At 42.9% G+C, this 17,557-nt stretch overlaps 1 protein-coding gene across 1 annotated transcript; it reads right to left on the bottom strand.

Moving 5' to 3' along the window:
- Window positions 1–1,143: 1,143 nt before the first annotated feature.
- Window positions 1,144–12,052, bottom strand: mchr2b (melanin concentrating hormone receptor 2b). Its single transcript, XM_083785484.1, has 3 exons — window positions 11,465–12,052; window positions 1,460–2,781; window positions 1,144–1,416 (listed from the first exon to the last, which is right to left on the bottom strand). The coding sequence occupies exons 1-2, from the start codon at window positions 11,860–11,862 to the stop codon at window positions 2,109–2,111; spliced, it is 1,071 nt and encodes a 356-aa protein (XP_083641610.1). The 5' UTR covers window positions 11,863–12,052; the 3' UTR covers window positions 1,144–1,416; window positions 1,460–2,108.
- Window positions 12,053–17,557: the final 5,505 nt, after the last annotated feature.

Consider the following 17,557-nt stretch of genomic DNA (forward strand, 5'->3'; position numbering starts at 1 on the left):
TACTGCTCACCAAATCATCAATGTTCCTTGCTGCCAATATTGTGTGCTAAGGATGTATGAATGTTTTTATAGAGATTCTTCGCATGTATGTTTGTGTCTTTAGTATGCTACTGTATTTAAAGGTATATTCAGTGATTTCACACAAAAAACCTTAGGTTTCGTTTTTGGCTGTGGGACCCAGCCTTTCGTCCAATCAGGATAGAGAGTCAAAAACGAAACCTAAGGTTTTTTGACCCCCAGGGGTTAAGTGGGGACAGGGAGGAACTCCTTATATGGCCAGCACACTCTATAGTAGGGAGGATTATCACAACAAAACAAAAAAATAAGTGATATATGAATTAAGTGAAATCACTGAATATACCTTTAATTCAGTGTTGAACGGGCTGTGAAAACAAATCTAGCAAATAGTCTAATATTGCACTAAATAAACAGAACAGTAATGTATATAGCACACAGTGGAACCATTTAGGATTGTGTGATCAAACTATGCTTGCTTGCACGTCCCAAAAAGTGACCATGCCGTTTTATATAGGGCAAACATATACTATTACTTCTTCATTTACTAATCATCATAATTGTGCTGACATAAGTTGCCTTCAAACAAAAGGACCCCTATAGCTGAAGAAGGCAGTTGTCTGCCGAAACGTTGGTTTATGTATTCTCTGCGTCCGACAATATAATTTCATTCTCGGCACTTACACTATACACTATACCAGTGGTTCCCAAACTTATTCATGTCAAGGACCCCCAAATTGACACTTATTAGCCCACGGACCCCCATTAGAAAATATATGCCAGGGACCCCCATAAGAGAAGATTTTTACGGCTCTAGCAGTGATTCTCAACCTGTTGAATTTCAAGGATCCCCAGGTTTGACATGCATTAGTCTACGGACCCCCATTTAATGTCATTTCTATCTCTGGGACCCCCAATTTATATTGTAAAATCAATATTAATTTAACTCTGAGAGCGTACAAATACATTTGTACACTCTCTGAGTTACAGACCCATAAGGGTCCATTTGGTTCCAAATCATCATTTAGCTGGGTCCCCCCTGGAACTCCCTCAAGTACCCCTGGGGGTCCCCGGACACTGCACTATACAGTACTATATAGTACTATATACAGTATCAGTGTGTGCAGCCACTTTTGTCTTTCAAAGACTACCTTTTAGATAAGTTACCTTCAAAACATAACTAAATAAAAATACCCTTTTCCTGTACACTGTCACATTTACTAATGCAACATTTTCTCTTGTTCATTCAATTTCCTTCTCTTCCTTCCTTCTCTTGTTCATTCAATTTCCTTCACACTCTCTTCAGTCCTATTGTTGGTTGTAGCTGAAAATAGCTTCCTGTACTATGAAAGAACTCCTTGTAACGTTACAGACAAACTCTCCTGAGCTCTCCTTGAACACCTCGACGTGGATGTTTGTGATGGGGAAAAAATGTACAATTAACAATTTACAATTAACAATGACGATACAAGCAAAAGGACTTATGTAGCAGTGCCATCTCTCAGACGACACCACGGATACAGACTGAATCAATCATTTGACATACAGTATTCATTCTGCTCCACTGGGCGATGTGGAGGAAGGGTCATCAAATCCTGTCCCAGGGGACAGTTTTCAGCGTCCATATATTCAAACAAGGTTTTCAGCACAGAATGTGTTGATGCTTATAACTCCACTCAAGTCACAAGTTCAATTCCTGCTGGTAGAACGTTGTCTGTCTACCATAGTCACGGGGTTGCTCATGCCCACCCACCATCTATGACCACCATTCATGATGGGAATAGAGGCAATAAAAATAGTTAAGCATTGGGTACAATAAATAGTGGGAGTGACGTGAGAGCAGAAAGTGTGACGGAAATTGAGATATGTGTGCGTGTGTATATGTATGTGTGCTATTTTGCTTAACCACTTTCAACCTGGCATCCCTATATTTTGGGCATGTCATAATAGGCAAAAACCAATTATAATAATTATAATTAACAATAATATCAAATTGAAAATAGCCAAATCTACAAGTGGTTAAACGCTTTTTTTGAACAGCAGCATCTCATGTATAATAATATGAAACGAAATGACATAAAAGTCCCGTCCGTTCAGATGACAGTGGAGCGATAGCCGGGCTCCGGCGTGGCCATGCAGCTGGAGCCGGCGTCGTTCTTGACCATGGTGGTCTTGGTGTGTATGGAGTGCGACGTCTGGGAGCCCAGCGCCCAGCTGCCCCGGGCGTTCCTGTGGCAGAGGCGCTCGCGGTAGTTCTGAGCGAAGCAGAGCAGCATGAGCGGGTTGATGCAGCTGTGCGAGTAGCTGAGCACGATGCTGACGTTGTAGACGTAGACGAAGGCGCTCGTGGGCCTGTTGTTGCTCAGGTTGACCACCTGGATCACGTGGTAGGGCGACCAGCAGAGCAGGAACAGGCCGATGACCATCAGCACCGTCTTGGTGGCCCGCCGGGCCCAGACGGTCTGCTTGCGCTTGACGCGGCGGATGGAGCGGAACACGTGGTAGAGCGTGAGCGAGTAGAAGGTGCTGATGATGAAGAGGGGGATGATGAAGCCCAGGATGGACTGGTAGAGCGTGTACCAGTACATGTCCCCGGGGCCGTCCAGGTACATCATGCACATCTCCATCTTCCGGTTGCTGACCACCTGGGCGTACATCATGACGGGCACGCTCAGGAGGAAGCTTCCCAGCCACACCAGCATGTTGATGACGATGGTCCACTGGATGGTTCGCTTCTCCGACGTGGGGTGGACGATGGCGATGTACCTGTAGAGGGAGGGATTTATAGCAACAGGGACACTCGTTATAGAGAGAGATTACGGCATATAATGTCAAACTCAAGGCCCGGGGGCCAAATCAGGCCCGTGAATGAATTATCTTTGGCCCGCGGGATGATATTTAATTAGTATTAGAACTGGCCCTCTGGTATATTGCATGGACCACCATAATACTACAAGTCCTGCTTTGTGAGGATCATAGAACAGGAAACTGAGCTTAATAATAATGCATTTTCAGTTTTTTTTTTTTTTTTTAAGATATTTTTTGCGGCTTACGCCTTTTATTGATTTTTGAAGGGACAGACAGTAGGCTGACAGGAAACGGGAGAGAGATGGGGGGATGACATGCAGTAAAGGCCGTGTCGGGTCCGGGAGTCGAACCCGCGGCACACTGCGACTGGATTACCAGTCCGGTGCCCAGACCGTTACGCTACGGCCTGGGCCGCATTTTCAGTTTTAAATGCATTTACTTTTTTGCTATTTTGAAAACACAGTCCGGCCCTTGACTTCTACCAATTTCTTTATATTGGCCCACCGTGTATTTGAGTTTGACATCCCTACGGTATATGCGACAAGAGATTCGCTCTGGATGCAACGTATAAATGCCTAAATTGTAAATAAAGATGGCTTTCTTGGAAGAGACACCCGAGAGAGAGCACAGAGTTCTCTTTAAGAGATAATTGTCCCAATGTCCTCCTTGACAAGCTGCGAGAATTTAATCAAGTGCGGTGATTTCCCCTCTCCTCAAAGCGGAGATTGTGTAATCTACGCTTTGACGTACTTGATTACGGTGATTATTTGGGGAATCGCATAGACTGGACTGGGCACTTTAGATTGATCGATTTATTGAGTGATTATTTGGGTGATTGATCTATATTAACAAAATGCAGTATATTTGTACACAATAAAGCTTGAGAACGTATTTTCATTGTGTGTGTGTGTGTGTTTATTTGAGCTCACTCTTTGTGGGGCACTAACAGAGAGACTTTGCGTATGCTACATGCCTGCCTGTCACTTGTGGAGCAATAGAAGGCTCCTGTTGTAAACGGATTTTGTGTTGTGTATTGTATATTTTAATGTATTGTACCTTTTAAAGTTTTTGATTCATGTTTGATTCATCTTTTTTAATTGTTTGGACCCAATGTATGCATTTGTGCGTGTGTGTGTGAGAGTGTGTTTTTAAGTGTCACATGTTAGCACATGAACTGGCATGTTGGCACTTGGCATACAGACTGACATGCTGGCACAAGCGTGAATTCCGTTTGTGTCCAAGCATAGGCATGGTAACGCCCCGCCTGCCTGTGATTGGCCTACCAACACTGTTCTCCGAGGTGAATATGCTGGATGCCTGGATAGTCTGATGCGAGGGTGGTGGGATAGTATGTATAGCAGTATGGTATGATACAAGAGAACGCTAACTTGTACGTTTTATGTTTATAGAAGAGGCAAACTAATATTGTTTATGCCGTTTGCTTTGGTGGAATAATTGATTGAACATTGTCGCCATAATATGATTTGATTTGGGTGTGTTCTAAAATAAAGTGTTTGTGTTGATAATGTGTAATTTGTTTGTATGTGTAAACTTGAAACATTATTGTACTATAAAAAGGTCTGTTTTGCCTTCATCTTTATCCTTTTTAGTGTGATAGTATTAGTTTACTATGATTAGATTAATACACGATAATCAACAGTATCAAAGCAAACGGCATAAACAATAAGTTTGCCTCTTCTACAAAAATAAAACGTACAAGTTAGTTACAAGGCTCGTGTCGCGCGTGTCAAGCTGTCATTCTCTTGTAGCCTATTATTTATTTCTCAATCTCACCACGGAGTAACCTGCATCTCGGAGGACAGTCAAGACGGGCAGTGTCAGTAGACCAATCACAGGCAGGCGGGGCGTTACCATGCCTCAGCCGTGCCTATGCTCGGACACAAACGGAACTCACGCGTTCCGCCTGGCACAAGGAGTAAGGACTGATAATGAAATGCCTTAACAAAATGCATTCTTGTATAGTTCATTTTCATTAGGCCCTCCTTTTTTAGTGCTTGCTGTACTGGTTGCTGCTGTATGTAAAACATTGACTTTGTCAATCCTACCAGCAGCCCCCATTATCATAGAGCGGAGACCATCATGCTATTTGCTGCGGTCATTACACACGTCATTACACATGTCATTACACACGCATCGATGCCTTGGTTGTCCCACACAAGCCGCCACAGTCTGCTAAACAGACCAATAGTGTATTAATCAATCAATCAACTTTATTTGTTTAGACTCATATAGGGTCCATTAAAAACAGACAACATAAAACACTATGCATTACATTATTATATCGTCTATACAGCTTGCTATGTGTTTTGCCAAGTCCCGGAAAAGATGTGCTGTGATTGGCTTGTACAGTCACTTTGATTGGCAGTTGTGCCGAACGCTCACCCCCAAAACATGATTTATGAGACTGTGGGAGACTCTGGTGGGACAACCAAGGCATGGACGCATGTGGAATGACAACTAAAGTAATATGGCACATCAATGAAAAGACTGCAAGACTGCAAGTCCGCAACAAATAGATTAAGTAGCGATATGCTTATCGCCGGGGGCTGCATGGGATCAATAAACCAGTAATTTGGGATAAAATAATAATACATTAAATGTTATTTTAACATACAGGCTCTTGACTTATGTGTTCCACTGTTTCCATAACAGTAGAACACATTATGTTATTGCAAATGTAGGTCTGACAACAATATCTACACAAGATCAGAACAAGCAATGGTTACAGTTATGTCACATGATGTGACGCAGCCTTGAGCGACATAAGTCTGTTATCTATTTCCTTCATGAGTAAAAACCATTCTATACTGTATAGCCAATCTCTCCTCCACATTGTCCTCCATTACATCAGGGCCAACGATGTTCACCTGTGCAAACACTTTCTAATTGGAATCAGTTATTTGAATATGGGAATAGAGCGTTGCAGTCCCGCCCCCTTTCATGACGACGCCAGGCCCAGGAAATGATTCCCAATGCATTTTTCCCCATAGACATTTCAAAAGGTATTTATTTAAAGACGGTTACGTCGCGGACAAAGCCAACTCGAGTTGTGACAACTCATGACAACAAACACAATATTTTGGACCAAACAAATAATTACAAAGAAGAAAAACAACAAAAGTGTTTTTCTTCTTTCTAATCATTTCTTCGGCCCAATTCTTTTTTGTTAGTACAAGAGTTGGCTTTGTCCGCGGCGTAAACGTCTTTAAATAAATACTTTTTGAAATGCCTATGAGGAAAATGAACGGAGAATCATTTCCTGGGCCCTGGTAGGGGGAGGAACTGCAGGACACTTGACACAGCGGGCATATGTCTGTCTTAGGGTCATTACAGTACAAGTAAGACGCGCAAACGTTGTTGTGTGTGCCTAAACAGAGCGGGACGGGAGTGTAATATCCGCTATCTGCATGCCGGGTTGTGGTCGGGCCGTTCTGGGCCAAATGTCAGGGCTGAATTTTTTATTCAGTTCAGCCCTGGAGGCTTCAAAGCCCAGTTCAAACCCTTCGCCCTCCTCTAGAGTGATATCACTTTTAATAATAATAATGTTACTGATGTTCCATTCGCCTGCTGAACCTCTGAAGAGGAATGGATTGCAACTCCAACTTCAACATTATTGTTAAATCACTAACTTTTCAAGTGTTAAAATAGTGGGTGAAAATGTTTTTCTTCATACAAACTACAGTACCACCAGTACAGTACAAATCAAACGGTACAGAAAACCAACAATATGTATAGTATAGTATAGTATGGCTAGTGGGCACTGGGCACAGTATAGGCTGGTAATGCAGCATGCCACAGGTTTGAATCCCGACCCCAACGACCTTTGCTGCGTGTCACTCCTCAACTAGCCTGGAAGAAACTGTGCGCAGCTGCTGGACATGATGAGACTAATTAATTAGAGCGACAGATAGAGAGAGAGGAGTGTGTAGACGATCAGAAATCAGCAGAGAGTGATCGACGTTTGCGCTACTCTATGCCGAATTGAAGTGGACTCAGACCCAGACTTTTTTTTTTCCTCCCTGGAAATAAAAACGTCTGGGTTTCCGAGGCTACTCCTCAACTCTCTCTCTTCCCATTTCCTGTCCGTCTACTGTATTCTACCAAATAAAAGGCAGAAAAAGCTAAACAGAAATCTTAAAAAATAATTAAAATACAGTATGTTTTAAAGTAAGTATATTCTCAGTTAGCTCTGGTCCATAGTGTTAAGGACTTCTCCTTAACGATACTACTTTTTGGCCAGAAAAGATTTCACCGGAAGAAAAAAATATGTTTTAGTTACTCTACTACAGATCTTGTCGATAGAAAAAAACACCAATGACCAGATTTTTCCAAAAAGTGCATTTTATACATGTAGTGGTGGCTCAGAGTGCGTCCACAAGGGAAAGTAGGCTTGCGACACCACAAAACCGTCTTTGTATTGGTGAATCGTTTTTATTTTATTTTTGCAGCATGGCTGTGCTGCAATTCATGCGTGCGCAGGACGTTGAGAGTGGCATAGCGTTAAGGAGATGTCCATAACGCTATATGGACCAGAGCTAATTCTCACTTATATACATACAGTATAGGCCCTATACTGTGTACATAAATAAAGTGATCCTGCCTTTGTCACTAAGACTGCCATGGCAACAGGGCTGAGTAATGAAGGCAGTAAGGTTTATAATGAACAACCTAGAAACACAAAGTGCAACATGTTCACACGGTAAAATCTTCAGTGGTAATTTAGGCTAAATTAGTCAAATGGCTTGTTCCAGATCATGCTCCCTGAGCCAACAAGTAAAGGGAACATTACCACAACCTCTTTGTTTGTATTCACACACCAAGTGTCGCCATGGAACCAATTCGATGTTTCCAGTTATAATATACAGTAACTATAGATAAGATATGCAGCATAATCTGTGTGTGTGTGTGTGTGTGTGTGTGTGTGTGTGTGTGTGTGTGTGTGTGTGTGTGTGTGTGTGTGTGTGTGTGTGTGTGTGTGTGTGTGTGTGTGTGTGTGTGTGTGTGTGTGTGTGTGTGTGTGTGTGTGTGTGTGTGTGTGTGTGTGTGTGTGTGTGTGTGTGTGTGTGTGTGTGTGTTTCAATTTGATTACCAAAATAGAACATGCAGTTGTCAAATGAATAAGTAGCTGTACTAGATTCCTGTTTGGTCAACCAATGACAATGGCAAATCAATGTCTGATATCTGCAAAAGTGATATGCAACCGTATTAATGGAGGGAAACGATGGATTGTGCAGTCCGGGTAGGGAATGAGACATTACTCCAGGTGAAGGAGTTTAAACTATAGGAGATTCAGGACACAGCGTGGTCGCCTTGTGAGTCATTCTGCAACACTGTTCTGTGTGTGTGTGTCTGTATGTGCGGATGTGTGTGGGTGTGCACCTGGTGCGTTGCGTGACCTCCCCCTCTACACAGTAGTACACACGTAACACTACAGCTCAACCCACATTCTGTTGAAGGGTGGTGACACTGACACCCCACAGAGGTGACCTGAATGAATTTGTCACCCACCGCGTTGAGGGACATTAAAGGTGTGCCAACGGCACAGTGGACGGTCTAGACATACCGGGGCACGTTTCTTTGTGTAACGCACGTCAACAACAAAAGGCCGTTCTCAGTGCCTTACACAACAAATAGCATTAAGTATCTCGGGGTCTTGTTCACGAGTGAGGGGAGGACGGATTAGGAGATCAGCCGGAGAATCGGAACAGCACGGGCGTTATTGCAGTCGCTTTACCGCACTGTTGTAACAAAAAGAGAGCTGAGCCAGAAGGCAAAGCTCTCTGTCTACCGAGCAATCTTCGTTCCTACTCTCACCTATGGTCATGAAGTGTGGATCATGAACGAAAGAATAAGGTTGCAAATACAAGCGGCCAAAATTACTTTTCTTCCGGCATCTCCCTTAGAGATAGGGTGAGAAGTTCAGTCACGCGAGAGAGACTCGGAGTAGAGTCGCTGCTTCTTTGCTTGGAAAGGAGCCAGCTTAGCGTGGTTCGGGCATCTGGTTAGGATGCCTCTCGTGCCTCTCAAGGCACGTCCCACTGGGAGGAGACCCCGGGGCAGACCGAGGCGCAGTTGGAGGAATCACATCGACTCACTGGCCTTGGAATGCCTCGGGATCCCCCAGGCAGTTACTAATGTTGCTCTGGAGAGACAAGTCTGGAGCTCTCTGGTGGAGCTGTTGCCCCCGCGCCCCGACTACGGATAAGCGGTTGAAGATGGATGGATGGATGTAGATTGATGTTAGAGATTTGTTACTTAACTTTGTTACTCTGAAAGTGAAGCTCAATTAGTCCTGATACAAATATATGATTATTATGCTGTATGATGATGTTGTGTGACTGAGTCCGGTATTTTATTAAGGAAGATATTGGATATTAAAGAAGACATTATAGATTATTCTATCTCTGCATAAGGGCATTGCTTGCAAATGTATCCAGTTTTAAAACCTACATATTTTTATACTGTAGCCTGCTGTTTGCTGGATTTAGCTATTGTTCAACATGTTAAATGAAACAGACCACCAACTGCAGGCAGGTTATATTTTGTTTTCCCCCAAACTGTTAGTTCAAGTAAAGCAAATTATGTGCTTCAATTTAAAGTAAACTCCTAATATCATGCTTTACTTTGTCCTATTACAAACTTTTTCAGATTTTGTTGTAATGATCAGCTGTTCTTCGAATCTAAGCAGATGTGTAGCTTGACACAATAGTATAAAAAACGAATAAAAAACGTTAAAAGGTACAATACATTATACAATATACATCTCTCGAGACAGACTGTTGACTCCGTAGAGAGACCGTTGACAAATTCAAGGAAAGGAGGGCGCTGTTTTTCCTTTATTTTTTGATGATGGGTTCTCAGATTGCAATGTACAATACACAACACAACATCTTTTGACTGTATAAGTTATTGTCGGTGTCAGTGATCCCCATAAGCAAAGATTCCCTCACATACACACATAAAACTAGAAATACCACATCACGGTTCAATACACCTCAGCCAACCAGTTGTTTACGTATCTGTCCAGAAGACTTATAGTAGTAGGCTATTCTGACCTGAGATCAGATTCATAAGAGGTTTCCACTGGACACACACTGGTCTGATTAAGACATCGAAGGAATTTAAAGATGTATGTTGTTTATATTCATATTGAAGGTTTTATGCAGTTCACAATGACCGCGTGTTCTAATTCAAATCAGTTCATCCTCGAGTCCAAGTGGACGTTTGTGCCAAAATGTCATGACATTCCTGAGATGTCGCAGTAGACTTGTCAAATACTATCGCAACAGATATTTTCCATGGGCCTTCTCTTGCTTATTTTAGATTTTGGAACATTGGTAGACGTAGGCCTAGAATAAAACAAAACACATAAAACACATTTTGTGTATCTCCTTTGTCCATGTACATTAGGCATACTGTACCTCTTACATTGTTCTCTCTAACTAACTAACTAACTCTTTTGCTACATCATATTGCACTAATCATGCAATGTGCTAACTATGGTGCATTGTGCATGTACATACAGTATAGGCTAATGTATGCTCAACTACCACTGCTGTAAGTGAGGATGTTTGCATTGGTAGACAGATGGTCTCATACAGTGCTTGCATTCGGAACTATACGCAGGCAACTATGTGTAAACTGTGACGATCCCTAGACTCCTTCAAAACCTCCATCAAAGAGCACTTATACTGGCGGCTGCAATTAAAAACTGGCCCCTGCAGTCCCCCACCCCGTATATTTCTATACTGTACAGGTTTTTCCTTTTTTCTAACTGTGTAAATTACTTATTTTTAGCAGTGTATATTTGTATGTCTTTAAATGTTTTGATGAATTGAAAATGGAGGACTCTTATGTGCCTTTTCTGTTCTTTTCCTCCATTTTGTTTTGACCAATCAAGATATCAAACTGAAAAAGGCCCACCTGTTTATTTTTGTTTGAGGGTAGCATTTGGTGTTTAACTTGTAGCCTACAGTATACATCTCATGCTCTACCAGTTAATAAATAAATAAAAATACATTATGGCTGAGGTAACCTGGGAGTTTGTCCCCTTTTCCGAGTATTGTATACATTTGAGGGAACAGGTCCTGTTTCTGGTGAGCTGGGCACTATTTTGGTGCTGTTTTGTGGGAGAACTGGGCACTATTTGGACCTGTTTAGGGGAGAACTGGGCACTATTTGGACCTGTTTAGGGGAGAACTGGGCACTATTTGGACCTGTTTAGGGGAGAACTGCATGGGCATTATTTGGTCTTGTTTCTTGTTTGTTTGTTGCATGTTTGCTGACGACTGGGCTCTAGCCTCTATTCAGGGAGATTTTTGATAACTCATACCCTATTCAACACTTTAGATAGAACCAATAATCACTGAACAATGAGGTGCATTGTATATATTTAGTGTATAGCCTACAGCATTTACATTTATATCAGATCTCCAAAATGAAGGTGGATAAAGTAACATATACTCTACTACAAAGTGATTGTTAGCATTTTATTACACCATGAACTGAGAACAAAACTTTGCATAAAGTTTTGCTAAAGGACCTGTTACGCACCGATCTATATGACAAGATGCAAGAAGATCATTTTGAGATCATTTTATAATCTTATAGTATAACTTACCTGTCAATGCACAAAACCGTAACAATCCCCACTGTGGTAAACTGGTTGCTCACATCCACCACAACTACTGCTTTACACATAAAGTTACCGAACACCCACTGTCTGTCTCTGACGAGCTGATGGATGTTGAATGGCATGACGAGCAAGAAAAGCATGTCGGCTATTGCCAAGTTCAGCACGTAAATATCCGATACCATTTTCTTCTTGCATGTCGCCACCGCGTAGATGACCAGTCCATTGGCGACAACTCCAACTGAGCAAATGATGGCGTAAATGGACGGGAAAATGTGCATAAAAGTGGCCACGTCGATGACACTGTCACTGTCAACAGTTGCGTTGGAACATGACGAGTTCGTCGAGTTTGATTGATCACTGCAAACTATGTCCGTGTCGTTCATCTTCAGACCTTCCAATAGTCCCTTTCCTGCGTAATGAACGCCGCACAGGCAATAATTACCGCGTCCAGGCGACAGGAGCTGTCAGCCAAGTCTTGTCTCCAAACTTCTGTAGCAGTGCTAAGTGGGCTTCTCTCAACCCAAGGCTGTTTTCTTCGTCTGCAGCTATTGCGGCATGGAATGCTTCTGACTGATCAGTGAGAGAGACCGAGACAGCTAGAACACGGGATCATAGGATGCACAAGCCTGCTTTTATCTGGGGATGCAAAACAGAACTGCGCGCGGCGTACCGTGCGCTCCCGCTGTGCGCCTTTCAATAACTGTAGCCTATAGTTACTACAACTGCACTGCGCGTCGGCTTAGTGAGCACATGCTATAATCCAATATACCGTATAGTTCCCTCCCTCCCTTGAAGTCCCTTCCCTTCACTTTTCATTAACATGCATGAAATCAAGCAGAGCAAAGCTTTGTATTGTGCATAGCTCATCTTTGAGGCAGTTTAAATTCTTGCGCGATTGGCTCATTTGTTTGAAGGATAGGCGGCAGGCCCACACTTTTTTTACTGCTAATGAGAGAGGGAGAGAGAGGGGGGGGGGGGGTAAATGATTTTTTTTAAATTTACAGACAGTCTGATGCCTATTTAAGTATTGGCTTTGTGGCTGACTATAGGCTCAATTGATTTATAGTATATAGTTCGATAGGCCTATAACAGACTGCAGCCACTCCCAATTGATAAGCGGGCGACACTTATAGTTTATACACTTTACAATAGGATCGCTTATATTGTGCAAACGTTATGGTTGTTGTGTGTTTAAAAAGGAAATATTGTGCCAATTAAGGCTCACATAGGCTAAATGAAACATCAAGTTAACATCAATTAAGGCTCACATAGGCTAAATGAAACATCAAGTTAACATCAATTAAGGCTCACATAGGCTAAATGAAACATCAAGTTCAATAACAAAATCCCTTATACTGACATGAAAGTCTCCTCCACTGTGCATAATAACAAGTGTCTCCTGCTTATCAATTGGGAGTGGCATGCCGCATGTATATGGCTTTATTATTATTATTATTATATCATTCTGCTACATCTAATTTGGCGGCAATCAGTGTCCATGGAATCGATAAATTCCAGCGTTGATCACACATCAACAACACGATACAATACAAAATCACAGCAAACCAAACTATTCAAAAATAAGATTATTTCACTCCAAATAATAATAATACAAGTAAGACGCCCTGAGGACGAGAAGTGACCTCCTCATGGGAAAGGTTGAGTGTACAGGATTTGATGAGGTCAAGTCAATTGTATTTATATAGCACATTTAAAAACAACAGCAGTTGACCTAAAGTGCAAACAGGTAGACCGTAGTCCATCACATTGCAATAATAATGTAATATAATTGGAAAAAACAGGCCAAAACAAACAAAATAACAACAAAAACTAAACTAAACTTCACACTGTATTAAAAGCCAGACTAAAAAGGTGTCAGATGAGGCCAGATCAACATAATGGAATGAATTGTATTGACCATAATTTATACAGTATGGAGCGTGTGACTGAATGTTTTATAATAACAAATGCAATATAAAAAGACTGGATGTTAAATTAGTTCCCTGGGCCCATTACATAACATATTTCAGCTTTCATGTTTGTGTTGTCTGAACAAACATTAAAAATGCCATTGACAATAAACAGAGAATTTACGTCATACGTGTCTGAGAAAATTGATGATTAGAGCGCCCCTCACTTCACACGGTGTGATTTTTGAGGGGCGCTAGCCCCTCCTATACAGCTTTTGTCCCCACACGTCTCAATATTTGCCATTGACAATGAAAGGAAAAATTAGGTCAAATGTCTGCACAACACAAACATTAAATGCCATTGACAATGAAGGGAAAATTTACATCATAAGACGAGCAAATCGGCGAACCAATCACATACAGTTGTCCATGAGATGATGTATAATGATAAGAGCGCCCCTCACTTCACACGGGTGTGATTTTTTGTATTTACAGCAATATAACCAAACAAAGGTAATGAAAGGTATAGTCAACACCGAGGACAAAACCATTGCCACTGCAGACGGCGTGGTGCTTGAGCAAGTCGAGGACTTCAAGTACCTCGGGGGCCTGGACTGCCTCAACTGAACAGGATCTGAAGGTTCGGAGAGCACTTGCCTGGAAAGCCTTGCACGGGATGAGGAGAGTGTGGAAATCAGACATGGGAGAAGACCTTAAGAGGCGGCTGTTCATAGCTACTGTGAAGTCAGTACTGCTGTATGGAGCAGAGAAATGGACCCTCACAGTGGAGTCAGTACTGCTGTATGGGGCCGAGACATGGACCCTCACAGTGGAGTCAGTACTGCTGTATGGGGCCGAGACATGGACCCTCACAGTGGAGTCAGTACTGCTGTATGGAGCAGAGACATGGACCCTCACAGTGGAGTCAGTACTGCTGTATGGGGCCGAGACATGGACCCTCACAGTGGAGTCAGTACTGCTGTATGGGGCTGAGACATGGACGCTCACAGTACAACAGGAAAAAGCCCTGGATGGAGTCTACACAAGAATGCTATACGAATGGCACTAGACGGACCGCATCAGAAATGTGGACCTCTATATGGGGACCTACCACGGGTCACGGACAAAGTCAGAGAGAGAAGGATGAGGCTGGCAGGGCACTGCGTCAGGCACCCAGAACTTGAGGCAAGTAAACTGACCCTATATGGGAGCCAACCCAGGGCAAAGCCAGGAGGGGAAAGAAGCGTACCACCTATGTAGACGTGCTGCGGCGCGACAGCTTGGCTGACAACACTGCAGAGCTCAAGAGCTCCTGATGTTGGATAGGAATTTGTGGAGGGCAGCGATCCAGGAATCCTGAGTTGGTGTTGGCTAGACCTCACTCTCGCAGCAACTGAACTGAATTCACAATCCAACTTTGCCATGCAATAGCTCACATTTAGCGACTTAATCATTGAGGGCGCTGGGGGCATGTCCTTGCCTCCATGTCAGTGCCCATACCCTATACGCCTACAGTATAGGTGGGGTTGGCGAAAGGGATTTTCTGAATGGAGTTTGCATGTTTTCCCCCCTTGTCCCCTAGGGTAGGTACAGTACCCTCACAAAAAACATGAAGTAATCCTGGTCTCTATATATACTGATCAGCCAGGGTGCCTAATGGAGGGGAAAACTGGTTGGAATAATGTGTTCCTTCCACGTGTGGGATAAAATAAAAATCACACGTCCGTGTGAAGTGAGGGGTGCTCTTATCATCATACATCTTGTATGGTGATATTGTCAATGGGAATTTAATAATAATAATAATAATAATGGATTTTATTTTATATTCGTCAGAATCTCAAAGTGCTACAGCAAATGAATAAAAGCAGAAGAAACAACACACCATTAAAAACATCTAATAGAACGGGAACATTTAAAACATAAGGGCAAGGCTATATAATGTGAGACGCAACTTGGCCTGTTGTAGCGCCACCATGAGGCTGATTTGAAAACTGTCAAGTGGCATTTCTTCCTCAGCCTATAGTGGGAATAGGCATGCACAGCCGTGTATATGCACGGCATATCCGTGGATATGCACGGCTTGGGATACACTGCCATGTCTTCCTTCTCAGAATGCATTTCTTTCATGTGGATTTCAAGGGATTCAATTTCCCAAAAGTTGCGTAACTGATCTGACAGTGCCTGTTCCTCTCCGACGCTGATGTGCATCACTTCAATGTCCACAACTTCAGTTATGATATTTAGCGTGGTGACTTCTCCTTGCACCAGCCATCCAAATACACTTTCCAGTGCAACAATAGTCCTTCATTCAGTCTCTCCATTTTTCCTGTGACCATTTTCCAATATTGGTCTCCGCCAATTAGGACTCCTAATTACACTGCATCCATCCCTATGATGGGTACATCTGCTATGGGCATTCCTTATTTCCTTTTGCTTCCAAGTCCCTCCTTATCTTTGCGTTTGGCGCTTTAATCATAGAAGAGCTCAACTCGGGTGTTTCCAATAAATAGACATCAATGCTTTGATTGTTCTTAATATTTCTCAAACGAGCCTTCACTTTCCTGCAGGTAATTATCTGGGGTGTTTTGGAACCAAACACATATTCAACGTTTCTTTACCTATAACTGGCAGTGGCAGGTTAAGTGCTCTGGAAATATCCTCTTTAATGCAACTGCGGGTGCTATCCCCATCTAATAGGCACCTGGCTACTTGGCTTTGCGTTGGTGCATCTATCCAAATGGTAGCTGTCTGTAGTAATACTGTACTATTGTCAGAGTTGCTTGCTACACTCTCTGCAACACTGTGGTCAGCCTGTCTGTCGTTGCCGTGGTCGGCGCGTCTGTCGGCGCGCTGTATATTGACTGGCTGTTTGATTGCAAACTGTTTTGTGGTGTCTGCGCCCGCACTCTTCACAGTGAATGCTCTGCTTCTACAATTACGCGCGACATGCCTGCCTACCAGACATACAAAACAAACACCTGCCTTGTTTCCTCAGTGTTTCTCTTCTTAGTTCAACAGTCAGTTCATCAGTACAGTTCTTGGATTTGTGATTACCATTACAGAATATGCATTTTGAATCATCTCTGAAACTCGCAGCATGGAATGCAGCTGTCGAGGCAACGCCGTCGCTGTAGGTTTTCCTTGTTTCCGTTCTTTTCTCCCAGTTGCGCTCTGAGCGCTCTCTTGATTCTCTCTCTGGGGGGTCATGCGTTCCTTGTGTGCACAGGATGGTCTGAATTAACCTATAGCCAACTACGGCACCTGGGGAGTTGCGCCCCAGGAGATATTTACTAGAATATAATACTGAACATCCGGAGCACTGAATGACTCCCCAACACAGATTCGTTATACCTACAATGGATAAAGGGCAGGCAGAAACGTGGTTACAAAGGTACAAAAATGGTTTCATTAGCAATTCATTCATTACACATTTCAGCAATATTATTAAGAATGGATAAAAGGTAGGATTAAGACAACAATGAGGTTCAGATGTAATGCTTTAATTCCATTCCACACTTCATAGTGGAATATATTAAAATCATATCACTCCCCTGTAGTGATACTAGCGTGGCTTATATGCCTGAGGAGCCTTCCAATAACATAAACACAACAAAATAATAATAATAATAATATAATAAATCAAGCAATACTGGCGACCCCCTGGTGGCCTATCCAGCCAGTGGCTGTGGTCGTTGTGGAAGGAGTGGGGAGGGACTGTGTGGATTGTGGATATTCCCCATAAATAATCCCCAGCAAAGCAGCAGGTGTGGTGCTGGCCCTAAAAGCACAAGCGGCCATGTTAAACTAACACTTAAAAGTACAATTCACAGAGGCAAGAACAATGAGAGCTCAATGGAACCTACCACGTTAATGAGGGACAATGCGCACCGACGTAGTGCCTCACGCAGCGGAAGCCGGTAGGGAAACCACTGGAATAACAACAACAACAGCCCATGTTTACATTCCCGTGGCGTCAAAGACACCAAATGAAATACTGCAGAGGAGGAGGATAAACCACGTACCTGGGTGGCGTGGTGAAGCTACACCGCACACCCAGCACAAGACTCCAACATGAGTGAGTGCCTGCAGAGCGTAGCCCAAAGCTAAAGAGACAAGCGGTCATAGTCAAGTTCATGGTCAAACTATCAAATGCCATGCTATATCGGTT

This window comes from Protomyctophum parallelum, assembly GCF_964188405.1.
Source record: "Protomyctophum parallelum genome assembly, chromosome: 16".
NCBI classification, from domain to species: domain Eukaryota; kingdom Metazoa; phylum Chordata; class Actinopteri; order Myctophiformes; family Myctophidae; genus Protomyctophum; species Protomyctophum parallelum.

Excerpts from the sequence above, each read along its gene's own strand:
- mchr2b (XM_083785484.1), bottom strand. The coding sequence starts at position 11,862 with ATGAACGACACGGACATAGTTTGCAGTGATCAATCAAACTCGACGAAC. Across the intron at positions 2,782-11,464 it reads ACGGTTTTGTGCATTGACAG|GTACATCGCCATCGTCCACC; the intron begins GTAAGTTATACT and ends CTCCCTCTACAG.